Below are 26,298 nucleotides of genomic sequence, written 5' to 3' on the forward strand. Positions count from 1 at the left end.
AGAAGCGTGGCAGTCGCCGGCAACGCTCGCGCACGCGCGGCCAACGAGAAAACTTTTTGTAATCCCTATCTGAAACCCGGAGTCTTGAGTACAGCGCCATCTGTTGCCAAAAAATTGGACTTACAAGTGTTCGTGAAATCGTATGGATCAACTGAAAAGGTTTGTTAGAAACGTGTGTTTTCGAAATGTTTTGTGTTTTACCTAAGTTAGTGGGTGTATGACTGCATGTGCAATCTATTTAACACAATAGGATTTTTTTTTGGAAAACCAAAAGAACTCTATAATTTATATACTTACTTAATTTAAACGTGACCAGCTGACCCGCCCTAGTTATTTCCAAAATCCTGAAGCACGTATAAATTCTTCATTTTTAACCGGATGCCCAAATACCAATTTTCATGGATAACACGAAAAATGACGAACTTTCGAGCAAACCTTCATCCCCTACTTAGTCCCATTAGGGGTGCAACCGGTTGAAAATAAAGGAATACCTACATTCTACATGTTTCACGATTTTCGGAAATTCTAAAGGGAAAGGAAAGTTTGAAGAAACTTTCACGGGCAGACCTAGAGGATGAGGCTTCATAGGATTTTTAAGAACTTAATTGCACACGGACGAAGTCGCGCACAAAAGCTAGCAAGTTATAAGACGTGGTGGTGGTGATGATGATGATGAAGATGGAGTGCCAATAAAATCGGCTTTACTACAAAGATCTATTTATTAGGGTTCCGTATCTCAAAAGAAAAAAATAACCCCTTATAAGATCACTTTGTTGTATGTCTGTTAGTCGTGTCTGTCAAGAAAACCTATAGGGTACTTCCCGTTGGTCTTATATCACAAGTAAAGGCAAAATCCGAAAACCGTGAATTAAAAATATTATGTTCACGAAGAAATTAGTTGCCTAAATCACACAAGCACAATCCGTAATTAACTTGCAGTGTAACACTTTTATGTAGAACTAGCTTATGCTCGCGACTTCGTCCGCGTGGACTACAAAATTTCAAACCCCTATTTAACCCCCTTAGGAGTTGAATTTTCAAAAACCCTTTCTTAGCGGATGCCTACGTCATAATAGCTATCTGCATGCCAAATTTCAGCCCGATCCGTCCAGTAGTTTGAGCTGTGCGTTGATAGATCAGTCAGTCAGTCAGTCAGTCAGTCACCTTCTCCTGTTATATATAGATAAAAGTGTTGGGTATACCTTGTACTAAGCTGCTGCTAAGCTGTGGTAGCTTAGTGATTAGGAAGTCCGCCTTCCAATGAGGTTGAAAGTTCGATCCCGGGCACGCACCTCTAACTTTTCGGAGTTATGCGTTTTTAAGTAATTAAAATATCACTTGCTTTAACGGTGAAGGGAAACATCGTGAGGAAACCTGCATGCCTGAGAGTTCTACATAATGTTCTCAAAGGTGTGTGAAGTCTGACAATCCGCACTTGGCCAGCGTGGTAGACTATGACCAAAACCCTTCTCACTCTGAGAGGAGACCCGTGCTCTGTAGTGAGCCGGCGATGGGTTGATCATGATGATGATACCTTGTACGACCCAACGGAATCCTTCATGTGCGAATCCGACTCGCACTTGACCGGTTTTTTCTGTTTAATTTCATTATGACGAATATTAAGATAAGATGATTATAATTTAAACAAAAGTGTCAAAAACTCAAAACAAATTATAATCAAGAGAATAAGTAGATAATAACTAAAGTCTATTGACGTAGTATATTACATTATTTTGATGCAAATTATTTACATTCTTACGGACGAGTTATGTTACCATAAGTATAACATAATGTGCATAATATTGATGTCATAAAGTTGATATGACTATGATAAGAATCGCTCTGCCAATTCGAACGGATCATAGTAATTCATTCAACGGAAATTGCCGGATAAGGGCTGATAAATGGATTACATATTCCTGAAATCCTGCATCCTAAGATGGTGTCTATTACGTACCTCGGTCCCACGTACCTTTAATCTATTACCCCCGACCTCCCAATTAGGAGGCGGACGTCTTAGCCACTAGGTTGTCACAGGTTTTTCTAAAATCACGTAATCAAATCTCTATATAAAAATGAATCGCTGAATGTGTTGCTGATTGCAAATCTCGAGAACAGCTGCATTGATTTCGCTAATTCTTTTTTCATAATATTCCTTGAAGTACGGGGATGGTTCTTACGGAGAGAAAACTTTATAAAAAATTCCTGAAAAAGGAATACATGTTAGGCGGTACGAAGTTCGCCGGGGCAGCTAGTAAATTAACATAAAAGGCTTACTAAGAATGACTTTCTTCACGTATGAAAGTAAAATGAATATCATTTTCTCCGTTAGTAACAAAAAGGTGACCGTATGACCGCTAACCGTAATATCAGCCAATAAAGATAACTACCTACCCGAATCTCTTTATTGCTACAGTAAATTTGTTATCTTCTTCTAAATATATAAAAGGAAAAGGTGACTGACTGACTGACTGATCTATCAACGCACAGCTCAAACTACGGGGCGGATCGGGCTGAAAAGCATGCAGCTATTATGACGTAGACATCTGCTAAGAAAAGATTTTTGAAAATTCTTCAGGGGACAAAATGGGGGTTTGTTGTGTAGTCCACGCGGACGAAGTTACGGGCATAAGCTAGTATTTAGATAAATATATAATAGCAAAACGTGACTGACTGACTAACTGACTGATCTATCAACGCACAGCTCAAACTACGGGGCGGATCGGGCTGAAAATCATGCAGCTATTATGACGTAGATATCCGCTAAGAAAGGATTTTTATAAATTATACCCCTCTGGGGACAAAATGGGGGGCATAGGTACTTAGTCGATAATTATTACACTTTATGATGAAATTTTACAAATCTGTTACAGTAGGTATGGGATGATGATATGTTTCTATAGGAAATCCTGAAACTTCAAAAGTTAGAGAATAACAAATCCTTTTAATACACAAGGAACAACAAGCTTATTAAAGTTACGTCATTCTTCAATCTTCAGGTGTTTAACTATTAATATTATAGTAATGGTGGTGGAGCATACTGCTTGCTGGCTTGCTTTTCCCGCACGTTTAGCAGTGGGAAGGCGGGCGGTGCATATCGCATGCTGCACGCTACAACATGCAGTTTGGTTCCGCCCACGGATTTCCGCAAAATAACGCCTGCTTCTATACAAAAGATCTGGAGAGTGGCATATCTATTAGGCTACTTTTTATTCCTGAAAATTGAAGAATTCCGGCGGGATTTAAAAAAACTTGCGAAAAAAAAAGCTCGCGAATGAAGTCGCGTTTTTTTTAGTTCTTAAAAATATCACTTGCTTTGCTTTACCGCTGCAGAAAGAAAGCATCATGAGGAAACCTGCATACCTGAGGGTTCTTCATAATATTCTCAAAGGTCTGTGATGTCTGCCAATCCTTATTTGGCTAGCTTTGGAAGACTATTGGCTAAACTCCGAGAGGAGGCCCGTTCTCAGTTAGTGAACAATGAAAATACGCGCTTGCGTAGATATTTTGTGCCAGTAAAGATAGATTATATTTAGTTATCAATCGTCATCAGCTGTGATAAATTTATTGTTTTGCTTAATAATTGCACTGACTGTAGGGAAACGACTGGAGGCGGTCGCACGCTCTCTTCGCCTATTTCTAGACGATCGAAACTCTTTGACAAACTTTTTTAATTAAAAAGAAAACAAAGAGTTTATTTTACCTACGGATTTGAGAGCACATACTTTTATTTAAGTAGGTAAAGATTTAATTTTTGATTTTCTTTTATGAGTAAGTATAAAATGAACTTCTTTTTGTTTCATAAATGCAAACTTTTAAAGATTTTCAATAACTTTGTCGTCATTTTGCTCTCTTTTGGTTTATTTTATTTTCATATTTTCATTATTAGGTACCTCATGCAGACCGAATAATACAAAAGTCTCATCCAAACCAATATAAAAATTGCGTTGTGTTGTGTTTATCGAATTTTATTGTGTCGAATCTCAAATTTTCGTCAGTGTAGACGTCTTTATAATGGAAAAACATTTGAATTTGCGGCGAAAATATTGATGTCGCGTGCGTTTAATACGGAGTACCTATATAAATAGTGTGGACACCGATTAAGAAGTTACTTATCGCATTTTTATATAATAAAAAGTAGATTCATATAACCTTTTTATTATACAAAGTTAGGAGCTTTAAATATCGTTTATTATTGTTTATTCTAAATCTATTCTGTTAAAATAGTTTTAATTATAATTTTAAGTAATCTCTTTTGGCCTTCTGTTATAACTAGATTTAAATTTAAATTGTAATTATGTATTTACGCTGTTGATTACTTTCAAATAAACAAAATAAAATAAAATATCTAAATTTGTGAGTAGTGTTAATCAATCAATATACGGACTAATTAAAATAAAATTATAAAATTGGTGTGTGGAGATATACTAATAAATAAATATATTTTATGTTTTCTTTTATTTGTTTTAGGCAATCATGGTGGTAAACGGAAAATTGGATAAAAATGTGAAAAATGACTCCTCCATTGCAACACTCGACGAGGCGATGTTATTAACTGGTAAGTCAATTAATAAGTTGATTTATTTATTTTGAGAGAGAGAGTAATTTAGTTGTAAGAGTAGTTTATTTTGGTCACCTGATTTTATCATGTTTTTTTTTTGTAATTAATTAAATCTTTAATTCTGCCATCCTTTTTTCTAAAAAACCGGCCAAGTGCGAGCAGGCTCGCGCAATGAGGGTTCCGTACTACACTCTACAGTCGCATTTTTTCGACATTTTGCAGGATAATTAAAAAACGATGATACATAAAAATAAATAAAATTCTGTTTTAGAATGCACAAGTAAAGACCTTTCATATGATATCCCACTTGACATAATTATCTTAGTTCGAAAATTGAAAATACTAATTATTAGTTCATGACCACAATTTAATTTTTTTTTTGTGTGATCTAACCCTAAATTCACGGTTTTCAGATTTTTCCCCAAATGTCAGCTATACGATCTACCTACCTGCCAAATTTCATGATTCTAGGTCAACGGGAAGTACCCTGTAGGTTTCTTGACAGACAGACGGACAGACAGACAGACATACAACAAAGTGATCCTATAAGGGTTCCGTTTTTCCTTTTGAGGTACGGAACCCTAAAAACCGTTAACTTTGCAAAGTAAGTAACTTTAAAGTAGCCAAGTACATCAGGTACCTATTTAAATTTTATGTTTGGATGGCATTTGGCCGGCCAAGTTTTAGGGTGAAATCTATAGAGCGCACCTTGACTTTGCTTAGACTTAAAACAGAGTTAAAACGAGATAAATGTATATCTCATTAAATCTGTCTCGTTTTAACTATGAGCAAAATCAAAGTGCGCTCTTTAGATTTCAGCCTAAGTCCACCATGATTTTTGTCATAAATAACCATTAAATAACATGTAATTGGAAATTGGAACAATTAAATTATTGTGTCAAGCAAAGAGGCAGTGATGGTTATTATTTATTGTATTATTACCCATAGATTATCCTTAAATGAAGTCCAAAGTAGGTACCAAATGATAATCAATCGTAGTAATTGAATTAATAAGTCACATTGACAATAGTAATAATTTATGGAGGGACAGACATACTAGGAAAACAATAAGTAAATGCCAATAAAAATATTGTAAAACAATATTTTATTTATAGAACTATTTCCTATAGTCACAAGGTCGCTTAGTTTTTTCAAGCATTACAAGCTTACATATTAAAGATGCAAGCTCTATGGTGGAAGCTAACCGAAAGAGATATGGCAGTGGCAGACAGTGGCGTAACTAGCCCCCAATACACAAAGGCGTAGGTAATAGGTATGCTGGCCCACTTCAGCCAATCGCCATTGTGTACAGAGGGTTATGGTGGCGGACAATAACTTTCAATCGTGGCACGTCAATCGCAAGTAGTGCTTCGCCAGACAGCAATGATGGCTCATGGATCAAGTGATCATGGCCTACAGTTGTGTATTGCAAAGCATGGCCCATCACAGGCCATTGTGTACTGGGGCCTTTAGAGGCCCGGGGCAAATTCTGTTCTATAATATTGAAATATAAACTCGGAAATGTAATTTGAGATCAAAAACGTGAACAAAGAATAATTGTCACTGTCAAATCGACGAATAAGGGGTGCTCAATGACTACTCCCAGCTATCACCATTTATCACCAACCACAATCTTTTCAATTCCACACAACATTGGCGAAGTAAATACCTAGCGCTCGTTTGGTGCAGCCGCGCGCCATAAAACAAAATTGAATTGAATTGAATTTTCTAGAAAGTCTAATTATAATCCTACTTTGATTCATAAAAAACGGTATAAAAGATTTAAGTATTGGATTGTGTTTAGGTAGTAAGTATAACAATAACGTTTTTGCTAGCGTTCTGGTGACATCCTGTATATCATATCACTCACAAACTCACGATAGTTTAAAAACGCTGCACAATTATAATATTTCAAACAGTAACATTTTATTTATTATTGGACTCTGTGCAATATAAATTATTGTAACACGATATTTTAGTAATTTTTCACAAACTACATGGACAAGGCTATAATTTTGAAATGGCCACACCATTATTTACATTTTTGATCTCGAATTACATTTCCGAGCTTAGTACAGGTATAATGATATCGAAACCTGTCAGTTACTCAGAAGAATATTAATATATTCAGAGCTTGAAAAGCGCGAGACGAAAAAAAATTGCTTTACCCATTGACTTATATATTACTTCGTAAGGACAGGGCGCCAATGATTGAACAAGCATCTAAGAGGTGGCGCTGATTTATTTGGTTCCTAAACCGTGAAAATTTTTGTTCGCTTGGGCATATCTCGTCTTTTATATCGATGGCTTGAGATATGTTGTGGCCGTATGGTAATAATTAAATGCGGCAACGGTGAAAGATGTTTATTGAGAGCCGGCTTATGATCTACTCTCGCTTATGGACTAACAATACTAATAAAGAAATCTTACATACTATTGTCTTAATCGTATTGCTTAACTACCTAACCTACATAATTTTGCATCACCTCTCTTTCAATCCGATGTGCAGGCAACCTAATTCGATATATTGAGGAGTTGCATTTTTATGTTACTTAAACTGACAATTCGTACATATTACAACTCCCCTGAAAATGTATGCGGTTACCCCTCCCCTTAAAAGAAAAAAAATGTTAGACGCTACATCGAATCAGAAGAAAAGATGATGACAATCACAAAAATAAAATCTAATGCTAAATAAAATTAAATTATGTAAGGAAACATTTTTTTTAGTTACTTCCTGTGCTTAAAGTGCAATTTATCTTATCTCTTACTTCGTATGGGCATACTTTCAACCTTACTTATAAATAGAAAAATCGTAATCTATTAAGTGCAGTCAAGGATTTAACTTTTACAAAAGTTTCGAAAAATCCCATCATATGTAATAAAATAATCTCAAAATAGCATCATAGGTATTAGATATGTATAAGCTGAGGTATCGATTTCACAAATCGACTTCAAAAGATTCTATAACCTATCAAATAGTCGTCATCATAAGTATACAGCTGTCGTTTTAGCATCGTCGTAAGACCTATTATTAAGTAAACATCTCAGGTATTTATATTTCCTGGACAGTCAAAATAAATCTCTCCTAGTCTTCATCTTCCTTTCAAGTTACTTCTTCACATAATACAAATAAATAAACAAATAAACAAATCAACAAACGCGGCGCGTACTCTCTCCTAATAAATATTTAACATAACATGCTTGCAAGCATTTTTCATAAGACTTATAGTCTTCATCAAACTTATTTCTTTCAATAAGTATTTCAATAACATTCAACTTTTCATAAAAATTCTAGGTCTTTCACTAACACCAGCGCGGTAGATAATGATCAAGAGTCTAGACAAATATATAGTTGAATGAGGAGGTACTAAATATGCGCAAAACATCGCGTCCAAATAAATAAATAATAATCATCTTCCTACGTCAGTATGTCTCAATCCCAAAATAAATATTGTATATTTTATACCTATAGCACTTCTACAGCCGAAGGGTGATCAAGCCTTTGGTTTGCAGTGTCCTAATTTGTCAAAGCCGGGTATAGCCTTATATCGTCAAAACTTGCACGAAACTAGACGAAAAACGTCTGTAGGGGAAAAAATTCTCCTTATTTCATATTAATTTCCTTGTATTTGCAAATTGCATCTCTAGCAAAACCATTGTCTCGTATAACAATATCAAATGTTCGGGTACGCGTGTGTCGTTGACCACGCGATGGCACCGTTATAATTCTCTGAATTATTATATTTCGATTTTAACACCGAATACTTACGAAAGAAGTAAGTACCTACTTATTCATTTATTAATTATCTATTATTATTTTAAACTATCCTACACACTATATAAAATCTTACAAATTAAGCACGAACGGAACTTATTAGTAGATAGTGGAGCAAGTATTATTTATTATAAAAAACCAATATTTACCTAACCTACGTACAAAATTAAATTAACTAGGTACCCAAGATAAAAAATTACAATAGCTACACATTCTACCTATTTGCCCATTACGAGAGATAAATTGCACTTACTTTAACTGTTAGCGACGCATTTCAATAGTCAATTTCGTGACCGCCGTGTAGTCGCCGTCGTCATCAGGACAGGTTTTGGTCATCAGGTCCGGAGGTCTGGAGTCTGCGCCTCTTCTTTACTGCATCTTAATGGGCCGGGAAAACCCTGGACTCCTCGAACTGGGCCGGGAATACCCTGGACACTTCCTAGTTTTGGCCGGGATAACCCTGGACGCACGATGATGCTGGGCCGATCAATGAAGCTTGAGATGTCTTCTGTTCATAAGCGATTCATTTTTTTTTTGGCTTATTTCTTGATGTTAGTGTTTCTTGATTATTAATATAGGACGTGGAATTATTTTCTTCTTTTTGTTCTAATTGAGTCTTGAATCTTGATAATATTCTTTTGAAAATTGTGTAGTCTTCATCTTGATCGGTGCCCAGCCGGTGCACGCACTTAGATTAGGCATGCACCGACTGGCAAGGGTCGCCATGAGATATGTTGTGGCCGTATGGTAATAATTAAATGCGGCAACGGTGAAAGATGTTTATTGAGAGCCGGCTTATGATCTACTCTCGCTTATGGACTAACAATACTAATAAAGAAATCTTACATACTATTGTCTTAATCGTATTGCTTAACTACCTAACCTACATAATTTTGCATCACCTCTCTTTCAATCCGATGTGCAGGCAACCTAATTCGATATATTGAGGAGTTGCATTTTTATGTTACTTAAACTGACAATTCGTACATATTACAGGCTTTACCCCTTTAAGTCATACCGCATTGAATACCTAGGATTTTTTTTAAAACTATCAACCACCAGCTGATGCCCGCGATCCCGTCTTTCACGTGGATTTAGATTTTTTAGAAATCCCGTGGGAACTCTGATTTTCCGAGATAAAAGTAGCCTATGTCACTCTGCAAGTCTTTAAGTATATACCCATGCAAAAAATCACGTCGACCTGTTGCTCCGTTGCGACGTGATAGGACGTAGGTGTGACGTAGGTAGGACGTACGCCTCCTAATCGGCAGTGGCGTGCACAGTGTTTGAAGCCAGGGTAGGCATTAGTTAGGTAGGAACCTGTTTACTGACAGGTCATAATGAAAAATATGCGTTGAGCTATTACAACTGGGGTAAGCAGTGCATTTATGCCTCTATGACCTGCACGCCACTGCTAATCGGCCGGTCGCGGGTTCGATCCCGGGCACCTCTAACTTTTCGGAGTTATATGCGTTTTAAGTAATAAATTATCACTTGCTTTAACTGTGAAGGAAAATGTCGTGAAGAAACCTGCATGCCTGAGAGTTCTCCATAATGTTCTCAAAGGTGTGTGAAGTCTGCCGATCCGCATTTGGTAGACTATGGCCAAAACTATTCTCATTATGTGAGGAGGACCTGCTGTTGATCATTTTAATTAGTGTAATTGGCTTTATGGCCGTTCTAATTAAATAATAAATAAATAATAATAATAATGATGATGATGATCCGAGGTCACTCCCAAAAATTGAAGGACAAACCAATAAACATACCCACAATTTTCCGGATTTCTGTTTCTGTTATTGTAGATTAGATGTTGTTAACCGAGTTTCTGTTATTGAGTTATCGGGACTTAAAAAATCTTATCGTAATATTATAATGCAATAGACTAGGTTATCTGATGTGTATAATTAATTAGTAGTAATGAGGACATCAAGTACCTACTTCAGTGCCACTATACAGTGGGATCCACAATAATCTAGTTCAATCAAGGCTAGATATCAATATGAGTCGAGTCTGCGTCCTAATTTGAACGGCCTTGAGCGTTCTATCAGTAATATTATATCAGCAATGAGCAATTGATTTGTTTTAGGAAGTGGATAGGGTTCCGTAGTTCATCATCAGCAACCCATCACCGGCACATAATCAGAATGATTGATTGTGCTCAGAAGAGCTTTTTGACCTCATTCCACCCTCCCTTTTCTACAACCGCACCGCGCCCCACCGTAAGCAATTTCACCCTCACCACCTGGGTGTCTGGTGTACTTCGACCGTCCTTTGTTCCCGATTCTTCTACCCACGCACATGCAAACTGTGGAACCAACTCCCATCGGCGGTGTTCCCACTAGATTACAACATGGGGTTATTCAAGGGGCGGACCAACAAATTCCTTAAAGGCCGGCAACGCATCGGCGGTTCCTCTGGTGCTGCCCATGAAGAGCGGCAGTAATCACTTAACATCAGGTGACCCACCTGCAAGTTTGCTCGCTATCTCTATTTAAAAAAAATAGTCTTACCACACCGGCTAAGTGCGGATTGGCAGACTTCACAGTTCACCTTTTCTCACGATGTTTACCGGCAAGTGATATTTTGCACTTAAGTAGGTAATTGCAAGTTAGAATTCTCGGAATTGAATACCCGACCTCCGGACTAGAAAACCAAAATCTTAACCATTTGGCTATCGCCGCTTAGTTAGTTAACGGTTAAAAATCGCTATTGGTATGTCGGATAGTCGAACTTACTATACAATATTTTTATCGAATTAGCTTTGTAAGTATTCTTGAACACACTGTATTTGTAACATCTTCATATTAAATAGGTTAAATATTTTGTAAACAAGTCAATTTTACAATCAATATCTAATGGAAATATTTGTTCAGATGTTCTTAGATAGCAAGAGATACTGATAAAGTCATCATCAACATGATCACCCCATCGTTGGCCCATTACTGAGCACGGGTCTCCCCTAAGAATGAAAAGGATTTGGCCATAGTTTATCGCGCTGGTCACATGCAGATTGGCAGACTTCACACACCTTTGAGAACATTATGGAGAACTCTCAGGCATGCAAGTTTCCTCACGATGTTTTCCTTCACCGTTAAAGTACGTAATATTTAGGTAATTGCTTAAACTTACTAAGTGATTCAGTAAAGTGATAAAATCTGAGATAGAGTACGCGGCAGAAAATAATGTAGGTACTTAGATCGACCTTTAGAATGAGATGTCGGTTTTGTAGAGCGTTGTCTCTCTCACTTATGTGGTAGCATCTCCCCAATATTGCCTCTCTAGTTTCATTTTTAGGGTTCTGTATCTCCAGAGAAAAAGGAATCCCCATAAGATCACTTCGTTGTCTGTCTGTCAAGACCGGCGAGTGAATCAAAACCCATGGTACTTTCCGTTGACATATTACAATCATGAAATTCGGCAGGTAGGTAGCAATCAATAGTTAATATTACTATAGGTAAAGTTTGTAAGTTTGTTTGTAGGAAGTAATCTCTGGAACCACTGAACCGATTTTGAAAATTCTTTCAACAATAGAAAGATACACTATCCCTTACCTTAGGCTTAGTAACATATATTATGCTAAGTACCTAACTACTTGGTATTTTAAAAAAAATTTGAAATCCCTACGAAAATTGTAATAAGCCGGGGCAGGTCGATAGTGTCTTATATTATGTCTTTTATTTTATAACACAAGTAGGTACCTAAAGGTGAAAATCCGAAAACCCTGAATTTGTGATGTTATCACAAAAAAAAAGTGTTATTTCTTATACGAGGGTACGGAATCCTTCGGTTATTTTTCTATATTTTAAATTGCTGTAGCATGCGGCCCAATGGCATGCCGTAATATCGTAAATGGTCGCACGAGCTCTGGCGTAAATGAAGCTTTATAAATGGCATGACCCTCGAAATCTTCCTCTAATAAATATCAATACAGATCGTTCTGTTAAATAAATAATATATTATTCGTAAATAGATCAGATTGTGTGCTTATGTAAACAAACGATTTACAGATTAACACGTGCAAAGCTTACAGTAACGGCGATTACGCACTGCACTCGCCTTCGTGAATTGCAAAAACTGTAAATAGAAGTTTACCCGTTGAGTGATAAGTAGGTATTTTAAAATCATTAATAACTAGGTTTCTTAGACATTAATTTGAAAACAACACTAAAAAAGTTAGAGAAATAAAAAACTTTTTAGGAGTTAGCAGAGCTACGGAACCCGTGTTCTGACTTCTGACACGCACTTGACGAGTTTTATAGTTTTAAATATAGATTCGAGAGCAACAATAAATTCACATAATAGATTTCTAATCATGCGATAAGGCAGAACCCTGCGAAGTCCTTATCAACCCCATTCAACTAGTTTTTACATTGATTTCCTTTCTTTGGGGAAAATATGTCGCAAAAATAATGTAATAAAATAATGAACTGTCATAATCCGTCGATTCGTGTCAATTCCTCAAACCTTGTAATAAATAATATAGTATGCAATAAAAAGATAACATTATAATAATATAATTCGGATGTTTCCTTTTAAAATTAAAGGGTTATTTTTTACGAAATCAATATATTTAAATAAGTATAATAAAATTCACACTGCCCGTCAGTTGCCGTCCGCGTCCTTATAAGAAAAATTTTCTTATTCGAACTTGACTTCGCACACTGGCCGTATGTCTTGATAATATGATCAATTTTCATAGGTTTAGGCCCAGTATTCACCTAAGCGGAGAGGAGAGGAGATGCGTTCAATCGACCAATCACACGCTTATATTTTATATAACAAAACCTACCCACCTACTTAAAGCTACGGCCACACATGCGCGTCATGAACGCGGGATGCGGGACGCTATGCGGGAGCGTCCACGTGAATCTATACGTGCACTGTGCAAGTGTCGCGTAGCGTAGCTAGGAGTGCTGTTCAAGTTCATTGCGCCATTAAATATCGTGGGACTGGAGGCAATCGCTGCGCGGCTGACATTCCCGCTGCGTAATCGCTTTGATTGCGCAGGTCTGGACGATGCATTTACCAACCCACCCATTTTTTCAACGAGAAGAAGTTTTTATACAATAAAATTGTCATTCTTTAAATTAGCTTTAGATTAGCTTCCGTAGACCGCGTTTTTTTAGCTTCTAATGAGTCTTGTTGTTTTGTTACAGTGACTAAGTATACCTACATTTCATATGTTTTTTGCCCGTTGAGTTCTTATTGATTGGATTTTGATTGTTATAAGTCCCGCAAATCGCTATTGCGCTGGAACCATGTCTCATTAAAATCGAAATGACGTCATTTTGAAGTCAGCCGAAATAAAAAAAATACCATCAGCTCGAAACTTCAACTAACGTCGTCGACGTCACTAAAATGGCGGCCACGCGCATTAACAATTTGCGGGACTCATACCTACTGATAGATAACAGCGCCGTCAATTACTTGCATACCTACATACTAGATGAAGCCCGCGACTTCATCTGCATTTATGTTTTGAAATTTGCATAGAGATATGATATTTAAAAAAGTTTTAACTAGGTACACTTTACGACGTATTTTCTTAACAATAATGGGGTTTTCCAAAGATAAATTACATAACAAATAGCAGCTAAGCTCTATAATAAGTAAGTACCTACTAGACTAACAAGACGAACGCAAAACTCGGTTTGTTTCAACAACGATTATAATTTATACTTATTTACGTTTAATTATATTTACATACAAGCTTATTTACAAGCCTTAATAAAGTATCTAATAACTGTGTAATAATAAAATCGTGTTTGTTTGTTAAGCTTTAGTTTTAATTCACGTAAAAACCACAAGACTGATTAAAATGAAAATACAGTTCAAATACTTTAAGCTTTTCTAAAATAACGAAGGTCTCTCCCTCTCTCTTAGGTCTTAATCTATAATCGAAATGCACGCGCCCAAACCAAGGAAATAAAGTGGCATGATATAATTCTTTTATTTAATTTAATTACTAAAACACCTACCTATATTATTTATATTTAAATTAGATAGGTACGTACCTACTACCTACATTATGATTAAACAAAGGGCAAAATTTCATCATGTTTTGCTTTGAACCAGTTTTATACTATGTATCGTTTTCATATACCTTCACCATGTTTGTAGATACTTACGTACGTATGTATGTGCGTTTATAAATAAAATAAAATAAATAAATAAATCTTTATTTGTTCCAATTACAACTTTGCTTAAAATTACCCTCGACCCCCAAACCAGGTTAACCCGTGTCATGGGTCATTATGTTTTGTTATGTGGGTTTTAAGTAATTAAATATCACTTGCTTTAACGGTGAAGGAAAACATCGTGAGGAAACCTGCATGCCTGAGAGTTCTCCATAATGTTCTCAAAGGTGTGTGAACTCTGTCATTGCGCACTTGACTTCTCACTCTGAACGGAGACCCTTGCTCTGTACTCTCTGTAGTGAGCCGGCGATGGGTTGATCAAGATGATGATGATGGTCCCTAAACACTGAAAAGATCAGCTATGGCTGAGTAATAGAAGGAATACTTCCTAGAGATTAATAGCCTACGCTAACTTAGAGCCTTAATAGCTCAACGGTTAAAAGTGCGGACTGAAATTCGGAAGGTCGCCGGTTCAAACCCCACCCGTTGCACTGTTGTCATACCTACTCCTAGCACAAGCTTCACGCTTAGTTAGAGGGGATTATTAGTCAAGGGCCATGGCTAATATTCTTTACAAAAAAAATGTGATTATTTTCAGGTTTCGGCATATACAATATCCTGCATATGCTGCTCAGCGGTCTGATCCTGATGGGGGTGATCATGCAGAGCCTGGTGATGGGGTACGTGATGCCGGCCGCGCAGTGCGACCTGGGCCTCACCCTGCCGCAGCGAGGCTGGCTCTCTGCGATACCTTTCCTAGGTAACATGATAATCCGTCATCCATGCTAATCAGTAACCTTATTATAAATGCGAAAGTGTGTTTGTTTGCTGGTTGTCCTTCAATCACGTCGCAACGGTGCAACGGATTAACGTGATTTTTTGCATGTGTATAGATGTGACCTGGAGAGTGACATAGGCTACTTTTTAACCGACTTCAAAAAAAGGAGGAGGTTCTCAATTCGTCGGAATCTTTTTTTTTTTTTTTTTTTTTTTATGTATGTTCCCCGATTACTCGAAAACGCCTAGACCGATTTTGAAAATTCTTTTTTTGTTTGAAAGGGTATACTTCAAAGTTGGTCCCATTTCAATTTGGTGAAGATCTGATGAACATCTTCGAAGATAGATACTGGAACTCCTCCAAAAATTGAAAAATAATTTAATTTATTACCGATTATATTATGTATACAAGAGTTAATATAGTTCCATATTAATATTTTTTTTGGGGTCGGTGCCAATGAGGTGCCATTGTGGAGTCTCATAAAAATATGAAGTCTATAGACGATTCGCGCAGCTAAAGCTAATTGGCACCGGCACCAAAAAGTATTATTATGGAACTATATTAACTCTGTATACATAATATTATATTCGGTAATAAATTAAATTATTTTTCAATTTTTAGTGTTTGTGTAACGAAGTCGGTTTTTATTTTTTTTGTAAAAAAATTTATCCCGGAAAATCAAAGAGTTCCCACGGGATTTTTAAAAATCTAATTCTACGCGAACGAAGTTGCGGGCATCAGCTAGTTGTTGATAACTTAAGTATAGTTTGCTTGTGTTTGATGGATTGTTTAGGGGGTTGAAGATTTGTCACGAGGAAAATTACTAAAACACTTACCTATGAATCCCAAAAACACGCAAGTCATAGAACATCACGGGCATCCAAGAATTTTTCTAGCCCAAAAAATATAAACTTACGAGCTGATGCCCACGACTTCATCCGCTTGGAATTAGGTTTTTAAAAATCCAGTGGGAACTCTTTGATTTTCCGGGATAAAAAGTAGCCTATGTCACTCTCCAGGTCTTTATCTATACCCATGCAAAAATCACGTCAATCCGTTGCACCGTGTGATTGAAGGACACACCAATAAACCAACAAACAAACACACTTTCGCATTTATAATAAGGGTCCTGGTATAAGTAACAGGAGTGGACGAAAATGTAAAATTATTATTAAGTAATTTTTTTTATAGACTAAGCAACTTTCGCTGATGCGTCTATATGTGATTCAAGTTTTCCAAATGTTTGTCTAATCCATTCTTGAACTGGTTAACAGATAAAACTGACAGACTGGTAAAATGCTAGTGATGATGATCAAAACCTTTACTATTTCCAGCAATTATCCTGACGTCATACTTCTGGGGCTGGCTAGCGGACACGCGCGGCCGTCGCTTCGTCATGCTGTTCTCTATGATGATCTCCGTGACCTTCTCCGTGCTGGCGAGCCTCGCGCCCGACATGATCTCCTTCGGTCTACTGGCCTTTTGCTCCGCTGTTTTGTAAGTCATCTTATTCATGTCCGCATTCATTCGTCCGCGTGGACTACACAAACTTTAAACCCCTATTTCCCCCCCCCCCCCCTTAGGGGTTGAATTTTCAAAAATCCTTTCTAAGCGGATGCCTACGTCATAATAGCTATCTGCATGCTAAATTTCAGCCCGATCCGTCCAGAACTTTGAGCTGTGCGTTGATAGATCAGTCAGTCCAGTCGCCTTTTCCTTTTATATAATTTAGACTAGCTTATGCTCACGACATCGTCCGCGAGGACTACACAAATTTCAAACCCCTATTTCAACCCCTTAGGGGTTGAATTTTCAAAAATCCTTTCTTAGCGGATGCCTACGTCATAATAGCTGCATGCCAAATTTCAGCCCGATCCGTCCAGTAGTTTGAACTGTGCGTTGATAAAGATCAGTCAGTCAGTCAGTCAGTCAATCAGTCACCTTTTCCTTTTATATATTTAGATAGTTTAGATTATTCAAAAATTTAGAATCCAGAAGCGAGCTTATTATGTTGAATACCAAAGATTAACATTACGAATCATGAGTAGGCACCTGGAGAGTGACATAGGCTACTTTTTATCCCGGAAAATCAAAGAGTTCCCACGGGATTTTAAAAAACCTAATTCCACGCGAACGAAGTCGCGGGCACCAGCTAGTTGCTAATAAATAAATCAGTAATATCGGTATGCATCTGGTTGATAACATTGTTGGTAACTGCATGCCACATTGATGTATTTACCATTTTTATCATGTAGTAAATAGGTATACGTAATATTATTGGAATTAACATTTTAATTATTATGCCACACGTCAATATGATCCTTTGATTCTCCGATCCAGTGGTAGATGCATCTGACGATTCAAAAATACTTGTAAAAGTTTAAGTAAATAAATTATTATTTCTTTCTTTTACTTAAATCTTGTGAACATAATAAATATACTTAATATTATCTGGGAAAGTACCTAATAAGTGAGATAGTAAAGTGAGGTAGTAAAAAAATATGTTGAAAATGTTTCTTACAATAAATCTTAAGGCTAGACTTTTCTAATATTTACTGTACAAATCATGCCCTTGTAAAAGCCTGATAATAAAATATTTAAAAAAATCATGTACGCGTGGAATCTGGGAATGAGCCAACCCTTCTGTCACCAGTTGAGACTTTTAACCGCGGTGAAAATAGTCTCCTAAAAACTGCCTAAAAATAACATTACCTCTATGAGCTTCTAATACGGTATTTGACAACTAGTCAAATCAGTAACTTTTTAACAAACGTCAAAACGCGCACTTACTATGCGCTATTCTATGAAATACTGAAATGTGACGTCACATCATAATGACGTACTTTTTTAATTTAATCGATAATTAAAAATGGATATTACTCTTAAAACTAACAAAGGACGTGGATTTTACGTATTTTGGAAGACCCTCTATTTTATAATCACTGAGAAATAATTTATTTTTGATGTAGTCAAATACCCAATTAGGTACGTCACCAGATTTGGATGTATCCTTAGTCTATATGACAAAAATTAAATTATTATAGAAGAACTGGGCGAAACTATAAAACGTTCTTGTAATACTTACAGACCCTAAATAATAACAACACTTGCCTCCCTTAGGGGTACTGTCGTTCTAAAATTATCCTCTTCTACTTAACCGGTTCACATCCAAGATAGTTAACTCATTATACCTCTTTCCAGTATGTCTGGTTCCTCTGCCGTCGTGTACACCTACCTGGGGGAGTTCACCAACCTGAGGCACCGCGACAAGATGGTGGCCTTCGGGTCTTCCTTCGTTGGTATCGGGACCGTTGTACTGCCAGGTATTTAGATTCTTAGGGTTCCGTACCTCAAAAGGAAAAAAGGAACCCTCATAGGATCACTTTGTTGTCTGTCTGCCTGACTCTCTGTCTGTCCATCTGTCCGTTTGACTGTAAAGAAAACCTATAGGGTACTTCCTGTTGACCTAGAATCATAAAATTTGGCAGGAAGGTGAATTTGTGGCTACATCACAAAAAAATGTGTTCACGAAAAACTTAATTTATACTAAACTAAATTTATCATATATAGATGGCGCAATCCATCATTAACTTGCAGTGTTTCACAAAAAAATGTTAGGTATTATCTTGTAGACCGTACGATGCAACGGTACGGTGACGCTGTAGCGGCCAGCAGGGCCTACGCAGCATAGTCAATCCGAAACAACACACAAAAAGATGCAACCATAATATAATGTACTCTGTGGATGCAACCACAGATTAGAGAATATTATTCACTCATCTGTGGATGCAACGGAAACCTTTGTGTGCGATTCCGACTCGCACTTGGCCGGTTTTTATACTGTTTATTGATAAGTACCTAGATACTTATAGGGTTAGTTCTTGGAATTCTGTACTGGGATATCACCGATTCCTAGAGTGCAACTTTTTTTAAATAAAATCACTAGGTAGGTACCTACCCATATTGATAGGAAAACTCCAAAGTGTGTTTGTTTGTTGGGCCCTTTAATCACGTCGCAACAACGACGATCGACGTGATTTTTTATACATGTAGTTAGGTATAGTTGAAGAAGGCTTGTAACATAGGCTAGGTACTTCAAGAAAACAATGGAAATAGCAGTCGCATAATTTTTAGATTTATTTATTTACACGGAATAAAAATAAATAAAAATACATAATATATAAGTAGGATACGTTGTTACTTGTTATAGTTGGAGATTTTCCTCAAATTATACCTTGTATTATACAAGATATAACTACTAACACAATGATATCGTTAATATGCAGGGGAATTAATTGCCCAGTGAGCCCATTTTCTAGTAGATATAATATTTTACTGTAGGTACATCTACAGGTATATACAGCTGCATAGCTGTATAACAATGCACGTGCAAACATTAGTCATAATAATTACATTGGTATGGTATATAAGTCACATCATATTATGTAATAGAAATCATGAGCTGTAGACAAACAAATAGTACCTAAATTAAATAAATAAAAAACACGGCTGGTCTGCTTGATTTTTTTTTAATTTATAGAAAGTGACGTTAGAAAAAGACGTTAGTTAGCGCTCTCTCTGCTGACAGAAACAAAAATCTCGGTGGGCTCTAACCATTTTTACTCACCAAACATCACAAACGAAACTATGTTTTCTAAATATTGAATTTCGAATGTTTTTTGAAACATGTCTGGATTAGTTGGTGTCTCAAAATGGTTAACGCCCACTTAGATTTTTGTCTCTATCATTTGTACGGGATTATGTAACAGAGAGAGCACTATATACTACAACGGCCACATTGTCTCTTACCAGCAGGAGATAGCAGTAAACAGCAAATTCTTTGTTCATCATCATAATCAACCGATAGACGTACACTGCTGGACATAGGTCTCTTGTAGGGAATTCCGCACGCCACGGGTTTTTCGCCGCCTGAATCTAGCGGCTCCCTGCGACCAGTGGCGTGCAGGTCATAGAGGCATAAATGCACGGCTTACCCCAGTTGTAATAATATCTCAATGCATAATTTTCATTATGGCCTGCAACTAAACAGGTTCCTACCTAACTAATGCCTACCCTAGCTTCAAACCCTGTGCACGCCACTGCCTGCGACTCACCTGATGTCGTCCATCCACCTAGTGGGGGTCATCCAACACTGCGTCTTACGGTGCGAGGTCGCCATTCTAGCACCTTGGGACCCCAACGTCTATCGGTTTTACGAACGAACGAATTCTTTGTTAAAGATACCAAATTAATGTTTTATTTTCAGCTGTATCCTGGCTAATTCTTCCCCTGGAGTTCTCCCTCCCAGTGCCATTCCTGGGTATTGACTACAGGCCGTGGAGGCTGCTGATAATCGCTTGTACGCTGCCGTTTGTCTTTGGCACACTGTTCCTGATCATCGCTCCGGAAAGCCCCAAGTTTCTCAGCGCTTCGGGGAAATCTGAAGAGTGTTTGGCAGTGCTGAGGAAGATTTACGCTGTGAACGGGAGATTGTCTGAGGAAAACTATCCGGTAAGATTTTTATTTTGATTTCTAGACTATAATAGCGCTAACTTTACCTAGACACCCACGTCCTAGAAAGAACCTAACCTTTCCAAGTTTGTAGGCTTTATAGTTCCTGAGATTTCGTGATTAGTCAGTGAGTGAGTTAGTGAGTGAGTGGTATTTCTCTTTTATGTATTTATGCTAGCTTATGCTCGCGACTTCGTCCGCGTGGATTACACTAATTTCAAACCCCTATTTCACCCCCTTAGGAATTGAAATCCTTTCTTAGCAGATGGCTACGTCATAATAGCTATCTGCATGCCAAATTTTAGCTCGATCCATCCAGTAGTTTGAGCTGTGCGTTGATAGATCAGTCAGTCACCTTTTCATTTTCATTCAATTAATTATTTTTAAATTACAAATTACTAGCTTAGACCCAACAGTGTATCCACGTGGATTATACATAGTTAAAAAAACATATATGCCCATATATGCCTTTGTTCTTGGGATAAACAGTAGCCTATGTCCATCTTCAAGATGCAAGCTATTTATTTTACAACCCATTTGATTAACTGATTTTGACGTAATTTGGTACAGAAATAGCTTGTATCTCGAAGACCAACTACTTCTAAGTATCCAGGGAAATGAAAGTTCCCAAGAAGTAAAAAAAACTAAAATAGTTTTAATCTTTGTTATTTTGGGTTTCGTAGGTGAAAACGTTAGTATCGGAAGCCTCCAGCACAAAGTCCAAGGACAGCACGGGTCTGGCAGCCATCCTCACATCGATGCGAGAGCAGACGGCGCCTCTGTTCCGCTCGCCCCTGCTGCCCTGGACTTGTCTCACCTGCTTTGTACAGTTCGGGATATTTGCCACGTACGTGCCTGATACAGCTCTTACAATTCAAATACAAGCACATTGCGTAAGTGTGCGTGCCTGTCGGACCAATCAGTCGCTAGCAAGCGCTCGCAAATGCACAAATTCACTTAACTTTATTTATACCGATACGAATTAAACACAAGCATAAACAACGCACATTCGTGAAATGCAAGAGCTATTTTATACTTTATTATCAGCTCACATTTTAATAAAACGTTTTTATTAACTCACTTTCTTGTCTGTTTGCTTGCCTGTCCATACAAATTTTGCAATCGATTTTAAACTAACTTCCCGATAAGTTAGAGACTCGAATGGATCGAAACAGCTCAGAACTGGATGACAGTGCAATATTAACTCACTTCCTTGTACGTTTTTTGGTCTTTTCTATACAGCTAAAACTCACAAATGAATTGCATTTTAGCACAAACGGATTCTACATCTGGATCCCAACCATCCTGAACTCTCTCGCCAACCACGAAGGCGCTGAGACCAGGATATGTGCCGTGATTGACGCCAGCCAAGCCAAGCATGCCAATGGAACACAGGTACGAAATATTCTCCTTGTTTTTTGTATTGCAAGATAGACTTGGGCTTGACGATAATCATGCCTAATGGCAAGCAATCATGAGGTCTAGGTAGGAGCGCGCTTGCTTAGAAGTTGTTTATTCGCATTGGCAGGAATCCAAGACGAGAGTGAATCTAGACATCATGGACGCCGGGAGGGCATTCTACTCCTTAGCAGAAACATTGAGTAGAAACGCCTTCTACGAGTAGATTGGATGTCGACCACATATCCAAGCAAAGGTGCAAGCGGTTTCTCGCTATTCTGTGGTAGAACAGGGAAGGAGGAACAAGGGTGTGAAACTTGAAAGTTGAAACCTTGTTCAGATCTTTTGACATTTGAATAAAAATCTCTTATAATACTTCTGTTGATCAAATGTCAAAAGGCTCCCTTCATCGCGTGCGTTACCTTACTAAATCTATTTATCCTATAGATCAAATGTGACGACACAATGAACACTGCAACCTTCGAGATGTCGATCTACATCGGGCTGGTGTTCTGCTCCATGTACATAATCGTGGGCTTCCTCGTGGACTTCGTGGGCAAGAAGCTCATCCTTGTGGTGGTGATGGCCAGCACTGGGCTGTGTGGGATCGCGGCGCACCTCGCTGTGAGCCAGATGCTGGCGGTCGGTCTGTTCGCGATCTTCCAGATGTGTGGAGCGTGTATTGGCCTGATGAACGCTGTTACTGTGGAGCTGTTCCCTACCAAATATAGGTGAGTGTTAATGTTGTGGCAGCCTGTCTCTAAGTTACTCAGGAGATGTTATATTGCGCTTCGTTGGCAAGAAGATAATCCTTGTTGTACTCTTCGCTGCTTTATATACACTGTTACTCAGCTGCTCCATACTAAATATAGGCACTTTGATAAAATGAAAATGAAAAGTCAAAGTCAAAGTCAAAAGTCAAAACGTTTATTCAAAGTAGGTAAAAAAATTACGCTTTTTGATAGTCGGTTTGCATATTTTGTAAGATGATGATATAGTGGTGATAATTTTTACGCGAACTTAAAACTAAAGCTACGAGGGTTCCAAACGCGCCCAGGAGAAGAGCCCACAACAAACTCAGCCGGGCTCAATATTTTTTTATTCAACTAAACTTTTACAAGAAATTTTCAATCGTCGGATGCATCTACGACCGGTTCGGAATGCCTTTCCTACCGAGAAGAACCAGCAAGAAACTCGGCGGTTGCTCTTTTCAAATATTTGATATACAATATGTTGTTATGATGTTTTAAGGTTATAGGCGTGAGTGATGCAAGGCCTAGCGGGGTTTTAAACATGTAATTTTACGTGTTGTTTCCCACAGGGCAATGGCGGTATGCTTATCGATGATGATGGGCCGCGTGGGCTCGATGGCCGGCTCCAACCTCATCGGCTTGTTCCTCACCATCAACTGCGGCGCGAGCTTCTACCTCTTTGGCTCCATCATTATAGGTAACTTTTTTAATAGAATAGAATAGAATGGAATGCAGTGGAGTGGAGTGGAATGGAATGGAATAGAATTTTATTCAAGTAAACTTTTACGAGTGCTTTTGAATCGTCAACTTATTTAATTTACCAGAAGAACCAGAAAGAAACTTTGAACTTTTAGATGACATAGTTCTTCATAATTTTTTTATGTTATTTTATTTTTATTTATTGTCAAAATTGTTTTATCTCCTGATTTTATTTTTTAATTTTTAATGTTTTTACTTATTGTATTCATAATCTTTTTGATTATGTTGATTCAATCAATAGCCTTTATTTGCCTGAATACATTTGCAGAGAAGATAGTAGAACTTCTCGTTGTTGACAAGTTATATTCTAGAGTACCATTGGGTCCGTTAGTCTTATTCACTTCATTCATCTGGGGGCACGGGAGTGTCCCCGCCAAGTCGAGCAAAAAGGCATTTAGTTTCTCGTTGCAACTTACAACATGGGAAGATGCTTTTGACAGCAAATATAACAACGTTTCTTCTCTTTCTTATTCCAGTATGTGCATTATGCTGTCTCACTCTACCGGGCAAGAACAGCGGTCCTATCGAGAAGCACAAGACAGAAGCAACTCAATACCAAACTCACGAACCTGCATGAAGACAATTCGCACTTACGTCGGGTATTCTCGAATTTTGTCGGAAATTTTCGGCTCTTGTCGGGTGTTTCCGGTTTTCATACATATCGCGTATAGAGGCTGTGAATAAAATATTGTCGTTACTTACGAACTTTAGAATCTAAAGAAAAATTATTACTTAATATGTTTTTTGTATAGTGAACTGTCTCAAAAATTTAATCTATGCATAAATTTTACATGTACCTAAGCTCATATTATACGAAATGATTTTCATAACTTGGGAAGGTACCTAATACAAAAACTTAGTATGTTTTTTGTATAGTGAACTGTATCAAAAATTTAATCTAGTATGCAATTATAAAAGGGACACTGACCGACTTGAAATTTTGTACGCAGGCTCATATCAAATGATTTTCATAACTTGGGAAGGTAGTCCTACAGTCCACTTCTGAAAATCACTACATATACCTACCTAGTATAAAGTCAGCCAATCTATCTATCTATTTCAAAGCGCTTATCTCATAAGGTACTGAGCTGATTCAGATTACTTCTTGAAAAAAATTTAATATTTCGAGTTCCAATGACTTACTTATCTAAATAAGTATATAAAATGAAAAGGTGACTGACTGACTGACAGACTGACTGATATTTGATATATCAACGCACAGCTCAAACTACTGGACGGATCGGGCTGTGGCATGCAGATAGCTATTATGACGTATCCACTAAGAAAGGTTTTTGAAAATTCAACCCCTAAGGGGGTGAAATAGGGGTTTGAAATTTGAGTACTCCACGCGGACGAAGTCGCGAGCATAAGCTAGTGTAGCATAAGTCCTAACTCCTAGATGAAGAAATGTTTTAGGAACATACCATGAAGGTTCAGGACAAGGTGAGAAAATATACGTAAATACTAGATAGGTATGTTTCTTGAGCGGCGATATTATTATTTGTAATTTAGATTTAATTTCTCAGATTTAAGATTAATTAATAAATATATACGTTTTGTTAGAGTTAAGTTTAGTGCATCTGTCTTTTTTATTTTATTTTATATTTCTTTTTTTATAAATATTAGACATGCTAATCATGAATAATATTCCCGTTTCCCCTCCAATTAAGCGTAAAGCTTGTGCTAGGAGTAGGTACGACAATAGTGCAACGGGCGGGGTTTGAACTGCCGACCTTTCGGATTTCAGGCTATCTTGGCGCGTGGCGAAAATCGGAACTAACGTTCCAGTCAAGTGTCCCCTTTGTTCTTGTTTGAATAATTTATGCCTTTGTTCTCCAACAGCGCGCTCCTGTCAATGTCATTCAAGTGCCAAGCATAAAAGAACCTTGTAGCACTCAGACTCAAAGCACTGTAGTCGAGCGCACAGAGTAGGTACTTTTTACATGTCGAGCGTAGCAAGTAGCGACACCAATAATTAATCTGTGCCCACATAATTATGTTTGTATTTATATTATTATATTGCAATAAATTCCAGGTTTTTTTTACTAGCGAAGAAAATTTGAAATAAAATTGCGTAAGTCCCGCAAATTGCTAATTAGCGTGGCTGCCATTTTAGTGACGTCAGCACTAGACTGAAGTTTCGCTATACGTTTCGAGCTGATGGTATAATTTTATTTCAGCTGACGTCAATATGACGTAATTTCGATTTTGAAATGGTTTCAGCGTAATAGCAATTTGCGGGACTTATATCCTAAAACAGTTAAACAAGCGTTTATAAAAACAAAATGTTATGTTGACTTTTTGAAAATATACCTAGTAGGTATAAGTAGGTAATCGAAATATTATTGTTGACGAGAACAATCATGTACAAAAGTGAATAATAAATAAAGCTTGCAAACTAATTCATTTGTTTCTTATTAACGACTCTTCTCTTACGTGTACAATAATTACCTACAAGTACAAAAATATACCTAGTTTCTTGTACTTAATTATGTAAATAAGTAAATAGCTATAATAGCTACCTAAATACCTATATAGCTTTTACCTATAATACTTATGGTAAGTACTCAGTTAATAGGTGCGCTAGAAAGTCAATCCATCCTATTCCTCTATCAACAAGT

At 37.4% G+C, this 26,298-nt stretch overlaps 1 protein-coding gene across 4 annotated transcripts; it reads left to right on the forward strand.

Annotated features, from left to right (window-relative positions):
* Positions 1-26,079, forward strand: LOC117985863 (synaptic vesicle glycoprotein 2C-like). 4 transcript variants are annotated; one of them, XM_034972657.2, is made up of 11 exons: positions 1-159; positions 4,471-4,558; positions 15,078-15,239; positions 16,592-16,754; positions 18,459-18,580; positions 20,524-20,768; positions 21,452-21,615; positions 22,040-22,163; positions 22,614-22,897; positions 23,488-23,615; positions 24,154-26,079. In XM_034972657.2, exons 2-11 carry the CDS (start codon positions 4,477-4,479, stop codon positions 24,252-24,254), a joined length of 1,575 nt encoding a protein of 524 aa, XP_034828548.1. In that variant the 5' UTR covers positions 1-159; positions 4,471-4,476; the 3' UTR covers positions 24,255-26,079. The 4 variants fall into 4 exon arrangements, with proteins under 4 accessions (XP_034828548.1, XP_069357504.1, XP_034828547.1 ...); XM_069501403.1 differs by lacking the exon at positions 1-159 and adding an exon at positions 3,588-3,739; XM_034972656.2 differs by lacking the exon at positions 1-159 and adding an exon at positions 3,591-3,735.
* Positions 26,080-26,298: the final 219 nt, after the last annotated feature.

The sequence above is a fragment of the Maniola hyperantus genome, chromosome 10 (genome assembly GCF_902806685.2).
Source record: "Maniola hyperantus chromosome 10, iAphHyp1.2, whole genome shotgun sequence".
Taxonomy (NCBI): Eukaryota; Metazoa; Arthropoda; class Insecta; order Lepidoptera; family Nymphalidae; genus Maniola; species Maniola hyperantus.

Coding starts and splice junctions, on each gene's coding strand:
- LOC117985863 (XM_034972657.2), top strand. CDS start 4,477: ATGGTGGTAAACGGAAAATTGGATAAAAATGTGAAAAATGACTCCTCC. Junction 18,581..20,523: donor CGGGACCGTTGTACTGCCAG/GTATTTAGATTC, acceptor TTTTATTTTCAG/CTGTATCCTGGCTAATTCTT. Junction 22,164..22,613: donor AGCATGCCAATGGAACACAG/GTACGAAATATT, acceptor TTTATCCTATAG/ATCAAATGTGACGACACAAT.